Source organism: Cibotium barometz, chromosome 1 (assembly GCF_041138505.1).
Source record: "Cibotium barometz isolate CiBa-2024 chromosome 1, ASM4113850v1, whole genome shotgun sequence".
Taxonomy (NCBI): Eukaryota; Viridiplantae; Streptophyta; class Polypodiopsida; order Cyatheales; family Cibotiaceae; genus Cibotium; species Cibotium barometz.
Window position 1 is genome coordinate 29067895 of NC_141046.1, and position 16713 is coordinate 29084607.

The following is a 16713-nucleotide window of genomic DNA, read 5'->3' on the forward strand; positions in this document are numbered from 1 at the left end:
CAAACTAGACTCTATATAACCTAAGGCTAGCATAGACGAGGGTAACTTGAACACAATGAACTCAATGATGATAACTAAGGCTACCAAACTAGTATATATATAGTACCTAAGGTTGACATATATAGTACCTAGGGTTGGCATAGACCTCGGGGGGGGTCACTATATGTAAAATATCCCTATCGCGTGCGTTCAAGGCCTATATTTTAAATCCCTTATTTGTGAATTTTTTAATCTATATAATATCCCCTTTTCTTTATGAATCTGTAAAATTTTTTGAAAAATTTTTAAATCATACCCTTATGTAAATATATTTCTGTAAGTTTCATAAATTAAAATTATGCTTCTGTTGAACGCACGTGATATTCACATTTTTTTGTGAGTGACCCCCCCGAGGCATAGACAAGGGTCAACCAATTCGACCAACTCGTGACTTAGTCCAAAATGAAAAACTAACCATATCATCCAACTGGGACCATATTAGACTGTAACATAGTTATGTAGAAACTATGTGTAGCTCCCACGGCCATCTGAGACTGTTTGGACCATCAAATGGCCCCGTAACCTAGGAACAGTGTATCTCAGTTTGCTGTCCAACACTCACAAATGTATTCACATAGCCTACACAACCATGCATCCTATTTAGAAGAGTGTCAAGTCTATATAAGTCATCTTCAATAACCATATATGGCCACATATGGTTCTGAAACTGGGAAATTCCAAGTGTAAAATAGAGCGCTTATGTCACCCATAGTGACAACACAAGGGTGGAACATTGAGCAAATACTTTTTCAACACACTCATCCCATAGGTTGAAGCATTCTCGTTATTAATAAGTCTGATATGTTTGGGTTCCAAAGTCAAGAAAGTCCACACCATAAGCCTCTAAAACCGTGACATCAAGAACCAGACTAAAGATGGAGTAGAGACCAAAAGTCATGCCTCTCATGCCAACCTCAAATCCTAACTTTCCGAAATGGAGAGTAGTGGTGGGTTCCTACTTGACTCATGTGCCTTCAAAAAAATTGGAGGAGTCCATGGACACCAAGCAGCAAGAGGAAAAATCAACCCATATTCATTTTCCCCATCTAACCCAAAGCACCCAAGGTGCCAAATCCTAAAGAGACAACTACATACACTTCCATGGCACCATCACAAGCAACCCCAAGGCTCAAAGGATCACCCATAATCCCAAAACATCCATGTGCACCATGTTGCAACACTAAATTGCCAGCTCAGAACTAGAAAGACAAAGATCAATCAAGCATGCTAGGAAAGCTAATGGCAATGATGTCAAGGCTTTTGTATGTTAGAGTGGAGACAAAGGTAACAATACATACATAGATGCAATAAGCAAGGAGAGATCGAGAGAAGCACAACCCTCAAAGCAGATTGATGAGTAATGAGTTCGAAGAACAAGTGCAGTGGCCAAGGACAAGATGCTTTGAGGATGCAAATAAATTCAATGGAGATGATAAAATGAATCTTTTGTCAAAATCCAAGAGTTAGATAATCACTATTCTGGACCTCAAAAAGGGAAGCCAAAGGATGCATTCAATCCAAATTGCAAGTTAAAAGAAGGGGGGATTTTATGCTTCTATCTCATTTGGTTGGGAGAGGCAAACTCTAATATTCACATGAATGTTTACATTCAACTAATACCAACAAACTGCTTGAAACTATAGTCCTACACATGTATGTAAGAAAAGCAATGAAATAGATGCTGAAGTGTATGAAAATTATTGGGAAAAACATTGGATCTGTAACAAGAAGAAAGAGCCAATACGTGACTCCATTGTAATTTCATGAGTGAAAAAGGGAGAGAGAGTCTTATGAACAATTAAGATAGCAAATCAGTATGGACAATTGAGTTTATAAGTGCTGATGCTATGATTATGTAGCTTCACAATTACATTTTTCTCATGTTATTTCATTCCATGTTTTTATTTATTAGTTTTGTGTTGCAAGAAAGTGATTTTATCACTATTTAGTAGTATGGTAGAAATGTAAGTGCAAGATTTCAACGTTCTAAGTGTTACATTTATAATCAAATGTAATGAGTGTTTGTACAAATACCACAAAGGTGTAAACCTTCACTCTTCTAAGCATCAATTTCAATCTCAAGGTGTTTATAAACACCACAAAGTATCAACTTTTAACTCTTCTTCAGAATCCGAATGGTGTTTTTAAACACATCATAAATCTTCTCGACATTTCATAGTGTTATGGACTCATCATCAAGGGTGTTTATAAACACCACAACTTGCTATAATTTTTTGTGGATAGAATAACGTGTTACAAACGCATGTTGAAAATTGTTATAGGCACCACATCTTGTTATTTTTATCAACATCTCATAATAGTCCTTTATTAATATGAGGAGATTTAAATCATTTAAAAACTTAATGAGATTACTATAATACCCAAATTAGTCAAAATATATATTGTCTTAAAATAGTCAAAATTAGCCAAATCGTGGACATTCCCAAACTTCATAGCACGGTGTTCAGCTAAAAACTTATATGTAAAAAACTTCTTGTTCCTCCTCTCTTTTCTTCTACTTCTTCTTCCTCCTCCTCCTTTTCTTTTACTTCCTCTTCCTCCTCCTCCTTTTCAATTTAGAAGAGAACTCTTCTTCTTCTAATGTGTAAGAGGAAGAGGAACATATTCAGCTTCCTTTTCCTTTTCTTTTTATATATAGTAAGAAGAAGCTGAGAAGGAAGAGAAGACTAAAGGCCCTCCTATAAGCTTTAGATTCAGCTTATGTAAGGGTCTTAATAATCTCTTTTGTTTGAATTTTGGCAAGCCAATGCGTACATTTTTTTTCAAAGGAGAAAAAAAAGAGAGCTTATTAAAGCATTATGTAAAGTTTAAATATATATAAACAAAGAAGAAGAAGAAAATGAGGAAGAAGAGAAAACCGATCGTCCACGCGACGTACAAGAAATGCTGAAAGGCCCGTTACACATACCCCACCGTCCATGTATGGGCGGGGGAGATTGCCTGTCCGTGAATGATTGGCGGTGGATACCCCTACCACATCAGCATGGGCACGCAGGGTATGACGATGTGTAATGGGCCTTAAACAGGTTGCGTTTAGGGAGACCCTTCAATCCATCTTCTTTAATAAATAAAAAGATCTTATTAAAGCAAAATATATATAAAAGCAAAGCTATGCCCACAAGAAGAAAAAGAGGAAGATTAAAAGAAAACCGATCCTAGGTTGCGTTTAGCTGGAAGACCCCTCGACTGGAAGATGATACGCAGGAGGAGATCAGTAATTGAGATTGTTAGAACACCAACACGTACATTTCATTGGCTTGATTGAGCTGCTGAGGACAGTGTCGAATGTGATTAAGGCAGAGAACCCGAAAAAAGAAAAGAAAATTAAAAAGAAACCTTGCAAATTACTACGGCCCTTTATTTTTTTTGGGGAGCCAGTATCCATCCCCTCATATGGAGGAGGTCCAGACTAGAGGGGCAAAAACAGCATTGCGTCCATCGAAATTGAAGATATCCTGAGCAGGGCAGCCAGGAAGCAGGCTCCACTCCTTAGACGTCAAGTCACACTGCAGCATGTTGGCATTACCCGCCGAGAGGAGCAGCCAAATGATGTGATCCCCATCACTGCATGCCATGAAATCCGTGTCATCTGAGTGCTGCTGCTGCACGACCTCCTCCTCGTCGGCCTGCAGCTGCAGCATCTCCGGAGGTATGCATGAGATGAGCTCCCATCTGCTCATGTCAGGCTCGCCAGGGCGTAGCTCCCAGATGCCTACCGTCGTCGGAAAGGACTGGCCGGCGGACGTCGACGACGAGCTGCGGCCGACGTGTTCTGGTCGTCTCAGGCTTGCCACCATGAGTATCTTGTCTCCGCACTTGGTCAGGTGTGGAACCGCCCCACTGGCCCGCAAGTGTAGTCCAGAGTCCTGGTATAAGCCAGCGGGTGGCTCAACCAAAGTCTCTGTCCAGGAACCCGATTGCAAGTGATAAGACATAAGGGCCCGCGTGGAGAAATGAAGGGAGTAATGAGTATCCCCACATACAAGACCCTTGGTGATGGGGTACATGGCTCGCCAGAGAATGGTGCTCCTGACCTGCCAGGAGCCCACCGCGGAGTCGTAGACCATCGGGACGAAGGCATAGCCACGCTTTAGAATCAGGGAGGCCGGAGGTCCCGCGAAGATCAAAACCCTGTAGTTGCCGGCCACGGGATCCGCAGCCAGAGACACATGATAAGTCGACGCAACCCCTCCGGAGTACGCTAACTCGGGCCAGCTCGGTAGCCTTTTCCACTGCCCTGTTAGAGGATTGCCGACCACCAAACCGTTCCGATAGTCGGAATTCAGGACACTCGTCAAGAGGAGGAGCCCCCCCGACGCTTGAACAAGACGGAGGACGCCAGTGTGATCATCATCCGCCAAAGAGCAGGGGTACCGAATCCGGAACCACCGCTTCTCTCCCGCATGGAAGGCGCACAGACCATTCCAGCCCGACGTCGGCGAGTGATTCCGATTGATCACCATAAGCCACGGCCGTCGGCACGCAACGGCATTGTTAAAGGCGGGATGCGAGGGGTTTGCCTTGACACGCCACGGTTTGCTCAGCACCTGTGCACGGATGAGAGCAGGGACCGGTAACCGATACAGCACCATGTCTACCAGGTCTTCCGGCAGTCCGGCCCACACTCGCTCGTCAATGGATTGGGACTGCCCGTCCTCGTGGTGGTGAGGAGGAGGAGGAGGAGGAGGAGGACGGCGCTGGCCTGATATTCCGTTCATCGTCTTTTCTGTGGGTGTTCCCATAGCTCGTCGGAGGCGGTGGCGCTGCTGCATGAATGCCGCCAGTGGTAGGCTGCATTTATCTCTGATCTCCAAGCACTTCAGCCCCAGTGCGCTGCAGCGAAGGACTAATACGGCATGGCATTCGAGCAGCTGGCAATAGTCCTTGTCTCGTACAGGATTCAATCACGTTTGGATGATAGCTTGTATGCAGCTGGGTTCTATGTATCTTGGAGCCATTTATCTTGCATTCGTACTATATACCCTGGGTACTATATATCTTGGAGCCATGTATCTGGGACTAGTTGGGAACCCGTGATCTTTTGAGGTTTCCAGAATCAAATTCTACCCTGGCTGAAAATGAAAGATTTCCTTTTGTATTTTTTTGGAAGACCAAAATGAAGCTTGGTCTTCCTACTTGAAAAACTACACATAACGGTAGGTCTTCACTATACATCCTTAAAAAGAATTTGGACTTCCCATAAACCGTTAAGTAGAGCCTAGAAGCATTTTATACATAAAATCTTAATATTCTTTTATACACCTTGAGTTTGTCTATAAATTTACAAAAACTTTTTCCTCTTCTTCTCAAACCTCCTAATTCTTGCCACGTGGAAGCTTTGTGAAACTCTTCCTTATGTTAATATAGAGAAGAGAATAGTTGGAATAATCTACTATGAAAAGAACTTAGACTAGGCTTTGGCCCATGAACAGTTTTGTAATGATCTTTCAATGTCAATATTATCTAAAAAGCATAGCTATTGGCATGACTATTTGAATCAAGAAAGGAGATTATAAAAAGCATAGCTATTGGCATGATTATTTGAATCAAGAAAGAATAATCTCATATTCACTAATGTTCTTTTGTGCAATGTGCATGTACATCTTGTCGCTAAGGCTAAAAGAGCATTTCAATTAATAAAGGATCATCTAGTTTTGAATATCAATCGTCATCAAGAGGTGCATGTTGTGTGAGAAATGCACACAACATGAGAAAACCAATAAATAAACTCTTTAATAAGAATCCAACACTTTGCACACTTCTTAGCAATATATCGCTTCTCCCTTTCACCAATGTATGTTCTTTTGTGCAGTAAAGTCTAAGAGTACTCAAGACAGTGAACCACCCATTTTGCTATGTCCTTCCCTTCTAGTACTATATGAGAGTAATCAAGACACTATGAACCACCCATTTTGCTACGTCCAGTACTATGAGAGTAATCAAGACACTATGAACCACCCATTACAAAACTTGAAGTACATCAATGACCAACATGTTCATCTTGCCCCACTAGGGGTGAAAGGCCATTTGAATTTAAATTAATAAAGGATCATGTGCTTTTGTACATTAATGACCAAGAGGTAAATCTTGCATGGTGGGTGGATGCACACAAGAAAAAATCACTCATATTGCAAGAAAACCAATAGCTAAACTCTTTAAACACTTTGCACATCACTTCTTAGCCTGGGATAGCCACTATGTCAAAAGTTCATGTAGCATGTATGTTGAAGGAGACTTAATTAAAATACTCTCTACCTAAAAATAAGACCATGATTGATGGATTCTCATGGTTACCATGGATCAAAGCCAATGCAAGTCTTTTAGCTCAATCTTAGGCACTTCATGATGTTAGCATATACACTTGTTCATCACCAAAAGTTTGGAAAGAATATAGCACCAAAATAAATGGTAAAATGGCCATGGAGAGGCCTCCTCTTGGCCTTGCCATGATTTTGATGGCTAGCACACACCATAAAATATATGCGCAAAGACACCAATAAGAAGAGAGCTCCTGGTTGAGAGCTTCAAGAGTATAATACCATGATCAATGGGGATTCTCATGGTTACCATGGATTAAAGCTAATGCAAGGCTTTTCACTCAATCTTAGGCACTTCATGATGTGATATATACACTTGTTCATCACCAAAAGTGCGAAAAGTATATAGCACCAAAATAAATGGTAAATGGCCATGGAGAGGCGTCCTCGGCCTTGCCGTGATTTTGATGGCTAGCACATACCATAATATCTATGCATAAAAACACCACTAAGAAGGTGCCTATTAGTACAACCACAAAAGGATCACCATGAGACAAGGACTAGCACCACACACTCCATGTGTGAACCATGAGATAAGGACTAAAACCAGACACCTCCATGTGAGAACCACGAGATAAGAACTAAAACCAGACACCTCCATGTGAGAACCACGAGATAAGGACTAGCACTACACACCTCCATGCGTGAACCACACGCTTAATGAGAGTAAAAAAATGGTGCATGATTGGTAAAAATTATACCTACGACCTCTCTCCTCCAAGCCCAAAGCATGAAGCACTAATCCAAGCACTAGGCTTATTGTCAAACCTTTTGACAAAAACCTTATATGCATGGGCGGTAGCAACAACTAGGGCTATTATTATCATATGCTCTATTTGAGAAGTGGAAGGTTGATTTTGTGGGCATTTTTCTTTTGTTCCACTTCTAGAAAATAATTATGTCTATTAGTTACATTATCAATCATAGGAATTGATGGGTGGAAACTCAGTCTACTCACAATGCCTCAGCTTACTCGTCGATGGCTTATTAAAGCATATATGTTTTCAGCTTACACACTTGAAGATTGATGTAGATAATAGACTGAGCTTTAGAGATGATGTGTAACTCAAATGTTTAATGCAAAATTTATCTATCAAGCATGATCCTTCTTCACCTTATTTTGATCACCATAAGAAGCAAAAGGACATAGAAGGTGAGCTAGTTCTTCATTATAATAACTAGCTTGATACGTGTAAAGATAAAGGATTGTTCCAAGTTCATAAGGCTAATGAGCCTTATCATCTCAAGGACCTAAATGGCGCACTTCACTTGAGTCATGTGATGAATGTATATTGGCTCAAGGACCTAAATGGTGCACTTCACTTGAGTCGTGTGATGAATGGCTATTGGCTCAAGGACCTAAATGGTGCACTTCACTTGATTTGTGTTAGATCACCCTAGCACCACTACGGGCGCTACCACAGGAGGGGACGGCCTCTGGCTCACCACCCAGCCATAGAGGATGAATGAGTATTGCCCCTCATCCCCGAGGCTATATAGTGTGTGGCCTGCCGTCCACACTAGCTTGGCCGTCCATGACTCCGCATGGACGTCCTCTCCCACTGAACCCCGGATGGCCACGTCCTCGACACTCCGGCCTAGGCGTTGATGCTAAAGCCCTGTCTGGCCATCTAGTCTGCCATCGATCACAGTCGTTATAGCCTATGTGACATTACTCCCCCCTTAAGAAGAGTTTTCGTCCTCGAAAACAAACTGGAAAAACCTCTTGGAAATTGCACTACGACGTTCCCACGTAGCTGCCTCCTCATCCCTGTCTATTTATTTAATAAGTACCTCCTAGTACACTTTATGTCGGGTTTGTCTGTCTCACGATACCCTAGAATCTTTTCAGGTTCATGTGGTATCTTTGGTGGCTCTATCAAGTCCACCAAAATCTCTGGAGAAACTGCGTTCCCTAACCTGTGAACTGATTTCTTCAGTTTATTGACATGGAAGACAGGATGGACTTGAGAACTCTCCGGTAACTCAAGTTTATATGCTACATCCCCAATCTTCTCTTAAGGATTTTAAAAGGACCACAATATCTTGGAGAAAGTTTATCACACTTTCCCATTTTCATGGTTTCTGACTGCGCAGGAACCTTGAGAAATACAAAGTTACCTTATACAAAGGTCACCTTTCTACGTCCTTTATCCGCATAAGTTTTAGCGTGATCCTGAGCACTATGAATGCTCTCACGTGTGGCTCTGAGTATATCATTCATATCTTCAAGGAAATCCTTAACAGATTGAATCTTCTCCTTTTCTAGGCCTAGAGCTATCGGAGATCTCGGCTGGAATCCATACATTAATATGAATGGTGTAAATCCAGTCGCTGAGTGTTTGGAGCTGTTATATGCAAACTCCAATAAGGGCAAGTGCTCTTCCCAATTAGATTGCTGCTTACTAACATAAGAACGCAACATATCCTCTAGAATTTGGTTAACTCTTTCAGTTTGACCATCTGACTCCGGATGATCTGCCGTACTCATACTCAGAGTAGTATCCAACTTTTTAAAGACTTTCCTCCAAAAATGACTGTTGAACTTTCTATCTCTATCCGACACTATATCTACGGGGTAGGCCATATAGCTTGTAGAGATGTTCAATAAAGAGTTTTGCCAACTCTGGCGTTTTAACAGTTTTCTTCGTGGCGATAAACTTTGCCATTTTAGTTAACCTGTCCACTACCACCCACACCGAGTCATTCCCTCGACTCGTCTTGGGTAAACCGGTAATGAAATCCATGGAAATGCTTTTCCATTTTCCCTGAGGAATCTCTAGCGGATGAGGTAGTCCTCCAACCTTAAGACGTTCGTGTTTATTGACCTGGCACTTATTACATTTCAGCACATAAGTCTGGACGTCCTTAAACAAACTAGGCCAATAAAATTGACTTTTTACTAGTGCATAGGTCTTCTAAATCCCGGGATGACCCGCACTTGGACTATCATGACTTTCTCTAAGAATTTGGGCCCAAAACTCACCAATAGTTGGTACACATACTCTACCCTTGTAGAGTAAGTACCGTCGTCAATGGAGTAATTAGCATATTTCTCCCCCCGACGAAGTTTATCACCCCCCTTTGAAGCCGTGGCAATCAAAGGTGATGAAGGGCCTACGTTAGAGCTCTCCGGCTCCAAAGGGATGTGAATGAGTGTGATGGATGTGAATGGATGTGATGAGATGTGGTGAGATATGAATGTGATGTAATGAGATGTGAATGGATGTGGATCTGGTTAGATATGAATGGATGAGATATGATGTGGATAGATGAGATGTGGACTTGGGTAAATGTGAATGGATGTGAAGTGACGTAAGTAGATGTGAACGTGATGTGATGATATGTGGATGTGATGTGGATCTGAACGAATGTAGATGGATGTGATATGATATGAATGGATGAGATGTGATGTGGATATGTTGTGATGTGATGTGATGAGGATAGATGTGGATAGTGTGATGAGATGTAATATGATGTGATTGGATGAGAATGGATGAAGGACGATGGGAATACATATGACTAGATGTGGAATAAGAAATGTGAATTGATGTAGAAGAATGTGGAATAATGAGAAATAATGTGGAACAATGTGGAAGATGAGAGTTCGTTAGAAATTGTATTTATGAAACCTATTTTTAAATGACTGTTTTATGTCAAGAATGCTGGGAAAGCATTTTGACCATCTTGTGAATGAGGTCATATAGAGACCTAAGTGATAAAGTTACAACAACTGATGGAGAGTCAATGGAGGACGTCTCACGTAGCAAGGTCGACCGAGGTCTTCGGTCGATGAATCAACCCTAAATACAACAATAAATTTCTCACAAATAATACACTAGCCTATATATGATTGATGATCTTCCCATGTTTTTGTTTATGGAATAATCTAATGCACCCTCCAATCATGCATCCATCTCTCCCACCCCTAACATCCTCCCCCAAAATCTATAGATAAAATAATTTAACCTCCCTAATAATAAAAGCTTAGCATGGAACTAACAAGAGTTTACACAAAATGAAAATGACAAGTGAAGCAAAACCTACATGAGAGTGTTTATTCCATCCTTTGGGGGCCATTTATACAAAAAAGGCAAGGCTAGGGTTTTCCCCCTCAACCCTAACCCTATTAATTGCCATAATCTACCCAAATGGTACAAAAAGGGACCCCAAACACTACCTAAATGAGACCCATTTTAGACATCTACAGTTACTATAGGACTATTGCTTCATTGTTCCTCAGTGTGAAAAGAAAACAAAAGAGGTACAACTCCAAGGATTACAAGAATTACCTAATTGTAGACCACCATCAACCAATGCATGCTATGAAACCAATCCAGATGCTCCTATGAAAATGGGTATCCAGAGCTTGATCATGAACTATTGTCTTCAATGTCTTGACCTTAAATGAATAAAGTCCATAGCAGCAACTTCTTCCCTCTCCTTCTCAATGTTGATGTCTTCCTCTACATCCTTTTCCTTAGCCTCTTCATCTTGTCTTTTAACCTCATATGACTCCTGTGCTTCTCTCAATTCCTCAAGATACTCCTCTCCTACCTACTCTGAGATCTCTTCTGGTGCTCCATGCACATACCAAAGGTAGATTGCAAAAGCCACACTTTCATCAAGGAGCATGTACTTTCTGGGAGGGTGTATGGAACACTTTGCCTTGTAGTATGTTGTAACCTTTTGTTGGCTGCATTCTTGTATCTCATATATGTCAATATATCCTTGATGTGGATGTAATCTTTGTCCTCAACAAGACAAACCCTTCCTTGCTCTGTTAGACCTTGGAACAATTTGGTCTCCTCAGCCAAGAAGTCTTTATGCTGCTCCAGTATTTTTGCATAGTCTAGTTCCTTGTTGAACATCTTTTAGCATATATAATACTCTTCATGTGCATTGCTTCTATGAAGGGACTCAAAGACCATTATGTCACATGATTTCTTCTCTAGTAGAAACAGATCCCTACCCCTTAGAAGCCAAACAAACAGAGAAGGAGATAGAATATAAGAAGAACATGCAAGAAGAACATGATAAGATCTACCTTCCTCAAGAGTTGTACCCTCATGTTTGAGGGACCTTTTCATGGGCTGTGCAGGGTCTCTCTCTTTCTCTTTTCCCCTAATATTTTATCTTTTTTCTACAAGAGTATACAATTTGTATAAGCTACAATACTTAGGAATCTTAACAATTCAGTTTGAGGTATGGTAGTTACAGCTTACTTGGAGCAGTCTCTTGCTTTAGTGCCTTATGAGCAAAGCTTATAGACCTTTTAAAAGGACTTTCTCTCTCTCCAGGATCTGTGGAGGGAAAAAAATCAATGGCAACATAATAAAAAATAGGTTTCTTTAGAAAGAGCCAAAGAATACGATCTGAGGGCTGGAGGATTACCCAAAATCCTAAATCGCATTGTATTGCACTTTCTCAGGAAAAAAGCCAAACAATGTGATAGGGGAGCTTGAGGGAGTCCCAGGGCCTTAAATCACTTTATTTGGCTTCTTATTTATGTAATACTTCAGCAAATGCTAACCCTTCTAGTTTCAAATACAACAAGGCTACAACGCTGAGACTGCCACATAATAGTCATGAAGGAAGGCTGAGGTTTCATACCTTGTTGGTTTTCCATTTCTGTTGGTGATGTCTAGCTTGGCAAGTGCTCCTTGAAATGGTGACAGGGTGCCTGCATGTTGCTAGATACTAGCTAGAACTGTGACAAGGTGCCTGCTTGTTGCATGTGCTCCTAAAACTAGTGAAGGTGCCTACTTGATGGTAGAGCCAACATGGAGTGAGGGGGAAACTACCAAGTGTGGGGGGGGGGGACTAGCCACATGCAAAAGTTTATTTAGAGAATGCCCACACAATAACTTTAAATAAATTCAAGAAATGAGATTGTCTTTGAATGTTGAGGTCAATATGCTAAGTGCTGTAAGCAAAGCAACAATCTTGAGCCCAAATTATCCCATAAGATAATATATGTGAGGGATCGCTAGCATCCCATACCACCATGATACCACCCATACATACCTTACCAATTTGAAGCTCCCTAGTATGCCGTCTAGGAGATATGAATAAAATCTTTTATAAAAAGAAATAAGATGGCCTTATCCCAAACTTTCACATACTAAAATCTGTCTCTATATTCCTGAGACTACATCAAGGACTCTTTCTGAGTACATCATTAGAAAAGAATTTGAATAATTTCTAATGATAACTACCCACTAATAAACACAATAAAGCTAGGGTAGAAAAATAACTCACCTAGATACATAAGCAACTAGGTATCCAAGTTGGAATATGTATAAGAGTACAAGGAACATAGTCCAAAATTAAGTGGCAAAAATGAAGGCAAATGCTACCTTCAAAGCGCATGATATTATCCAAAAGATCAAAAGATCCTAATAAAACCATGGATAAAAGCATAGAAGCTCCTCGAATCCATGAAAACCATAGTTGATCATAAAAATCAATGCATGCCATCTAATGGACATTAATCATGCCAAAAGAAGCATTAAAATTAGTGGTCAACTCATCGATCCAGAGTATATGAACGTAGTGTTGCTCAAACAAGACTCCAAAGTAAGTAAGTGAAACACATGTGTGTCCAAAAATAATGGCTAAACAATGGTAAAAAATCATTGAAATATCGTTTAGAATTAATCCAAACAGAAATAACTATTAATACGAGGTATAATCGTATTAATAATATGCGAATAACCCGCATCTATCTAATGTCAGCACGAGAAAACATACTTCAACATTAAATAACCCTCGAAAATATTAAATTCTCGAGAAAAAAAAATATCATGATTTTTTCCAAAATTTTTCTAATTATATAGGGCCTCAAAATACGATAATTTTGAATTCAACCAAACCTATCTTATGGCATTCCAAAACCTATATTTTTCTAGAAAATTTTCAACAAATAGATTTGCTAAAATACCATTGATATTTTAAAATATACCAATTTCTAGGATTTCTAAAAATAATTTCTAGAAAATTCCTAATTTTCTTTAAAATCCCATCGTTCACAAAATTTTCAATTCCGCCCAACAATTCTCAAATCCAATGAAAATTTATAATTTTAATGGATTTTCTAAATTTTTGGATCAAAAAATATATTTTTAAAGGAATTTGAATGGTCACGGGCGCTCGAATGGACACACCACATGCCAAACACCAACCCCACATTTTCCAGAAATTTAAAATAACCTTTGTCCAATTTTTCACTAATTTTTATGATTTTTTTTTAAAGTTTAAATTTACCCCGAACGCATAAGAATACGAATGGTCAAAAAAGTTTGGAATCCCAATGGTTTTCTCGGAATACAAAAAGCCAACAGTTTCAGGAAAATGAAAAGATAAAAAAAAATTGAAATGTGAAAGGTTAAAAGTTTCCGGAATCCAAAAGATCAAAAGATTTTCCGGAATTCGGAAAGCCAAAAGGTTTCTCGGGAATGCGGAAAGCCAAAGGATTTCAAGAAAATAATTTCAAAAAAATTCCAGAGAATGTTTTTCTCAAAATCCATATTTTCTCATAATTTTCAAGCTTTTTTGAAAAAATTTCAAAAGCTTTTTTTTATTGGAATTAAAAAAACTCTTTTTTTAAAAAAAATAAAAAATAAAAAAAACAAAACTTTAATAAGCTTTTATTAAGCTTATAAACTCAATTTTAGGGAGGGGAGGGGGGACAATTTTCGCCCAACGGAGTGCAGCGTAGCCCCCGCCCCCTCCTGCGTGCACGAAATGCAGAGTGAGAGAGATGATGAAATCATCTCTCCACACTCTTCTCTCCTCTCCATCTTCTCCACTCAATTTACTCTTCACCCCCTCCTTCCCTCTCTGTTAACAGAGAGGTTAAATTTAATTAATCTTTTTAATCATAATTAAATCCTAATTATGATTACCATTAATAAAAATATATTTTTTAAGAGGTGTTTATACACGCGAGAGGAAAATAGAAGGAAAATTCAAAATTGAGAGACGAAGAGGGTCCCACGCACGCGGGAGAGCATTCAATGCATCAACATGCTGCCCCCTACTGCATTTTCAATAGAAAATTGGTAGAAATTTGAACACATACCCGTGGAAAAATCTACAAAAATGTATATATTTTTAACCATAAAAATGCTCAAAAAGTTTCTAAAAAAATAGAAAAAAAATTCCTAAAAATGCTAGAAATTTAGGGAATCCATTCTACCAAAAATATCCACAGTAAAATATGTGGTATTTTTGTAAAAATTTCCATTAATGCTTATTTTAAACCATAAAAAATAAGAAAAAATAGCATTAAACTCACGAAATTTTCTCGCAACGTCGATTCGTCCATTGAACAGTAGTAACACATGTTCCAATCTCCATATCGACGATCCACGTGCAAATCATCAACCCAAATCAACAAAATAACATTTTTATTAGTAAATATCAAAATTTACTTCAAAAAATGCTAAAAAATTACGATAAGAAAGAAAAAATAGCAACAATCAACTAGAGATTACTCTGATACCAGTGTTAAAATCCTAAGATATCTCTAGATAATTGTTATACATAAACATGCATAAATCAGGCATAAACTCATCCACCCTACCACCCCCGAGCCCAAGGGATGCACACATGAAATATAATGAAATACATCATACCCTCACCTTGATGTCCCATACCATCAAGAGGTATAACTCCAATCCAATAGCATGTAGCTATAGTGTGAAATGGTAGGTGAGTAGATATGATTCTCTACACAAGAGACCATAGCCTAAGCCTCCAAGCCTCCAAGCCCCCAAGCCTCCCTTGAGTGTGCCCCATGCCCCTATTATATAGGAGTATCCTCAAGTGACTCTTGACTCTCCATTTCCCATGTGTGACCCTTGGATGCTTGACCCTAACCTTAACCCTTAAGGTTAGTCCTAACCCATGCTCCACTAGAGCTTGTTCCCATGCTCCCATGCTCACAAGCCTAATGTGGGTTAGCCTCCTAGTATATATACACGTAATGTGCATATAACATGAAGGTACACACCCAAAAAATCTAAATACATATACCTAGACAGTCTTAATACCCACTCTGGAAGGAATACCATATGCATAACCTTCAACTCCAACTTACATAAACCACTCACTCCGAAGTACACATAGTACACAATGTTTACACAAGACCACAAGCGGTATGCACTACCACCCTTATCCTACCTCTTTACAATCTGGTCTTCCTTCTATGAGAATGTATCCCCCTTCCCTTTCATGGAATCTTGTTTATGCTATATCCAACCCTCTTCTTTGCATTGAACTTCACATAAATCACCTAACCTAGACTAAGAAGTTAATCCTTGCACAAGGAACATCAAGACCAGGAAGCATGCCAAAAGAGCCATCCCCAACTCATTCCCAATCTATTAGGAACTCAAAAGGTGGTGTATGTCAAAAGACTCTTGCTCCTTAGAGCAAGAAATTCTCCACAAGGTCTAAGGAGCCCTCATGCATGCCCCTCATTCACGTGCTGTACATTTCAAGACTACTCTCTGCACAGCAATCACTATAAGGTAGCAGTGTCTTACCGTCCTTTAACTACTCTCTGTACATGTCAAGACTACTCTTTGCTACAATCACTATAAGGTAGGAGAGTGTCTTACTATCCTTTAACTACTCTCTGTACATGTCAAGACTACTCTTTGCAACAATCACTATAAGGAAGGAGAGTGTCTTACTATCCTTTAACTACTCTCTGTACATGTCAAGACTACTCTTTGCAACAATCACTATAAGGTAGGAGAGTGTCTTACTATCCTTTAACTACTCTCTGTACATGTCAAGACTACTCTTTGCAACAATCACTATAAGGTAGGAGAGTGTCTTACTATCCTTTAACTACTCTCTATACATGTCAAGACTACTCTTTGCTACAATCACTATAAGGTAGGAGAGTGTCTTACTATCCTTTAACTACTCTCTGTACATGTCAAGACTACTCTTTGCTACAATCACTATAAGGTAGGAGAGTGTCTTACTATTCTTTAACTACTCTCTGTACATGTCAAGACTACTCTTTGCAGCAAGGAGAGTGTCTTACTATCCTTTAACTACTCTCTGTACATGTCAAGACTACTCTTTGCTACAATCACTATAAGGTAGGAGTGTCTTAGCATCCTTTCAGTAGCAGAATTGTCTCCCTATCTTGACAAGGTCTATAAAACACAACCACTAAAGTAGAGTGTCTCCCCACTAAGCGGATAAAGAGACTTCTATTGAGTGGATAGAGAGGCTCCCCACACTGAGTGGGTAGAGTAGATCTAGGTGGGATTGTCTTGTGGATCCCTACTACAAAGTGGGTAGAGAGGCTTCC

The 16713-nt window shown here is 39.7% G+C and overlaps 1 protein-coding gene across 1 annotated transcript; it reads right to left on the bottom strand.

Moving 5' to 3' along the window:
* Nucleotides 1–3449: 3449 nt before the first annotated feature.
* Nucleotides 3450–4802, bottom strand: LOC147641835 (F-box/kelch-repeat protein At3g61590-like). Its single transcript, XM_086780464.1, has one exon. It carries the CDS (start codon nt 4800–4802, stop codon nt 3450–3452), a length of 1353 nt encoding a protein of 450 aa, XP_086636590.1.
* Between the last annotated feature and the right edge of the window lie 11911 nt (nt 4803–16713).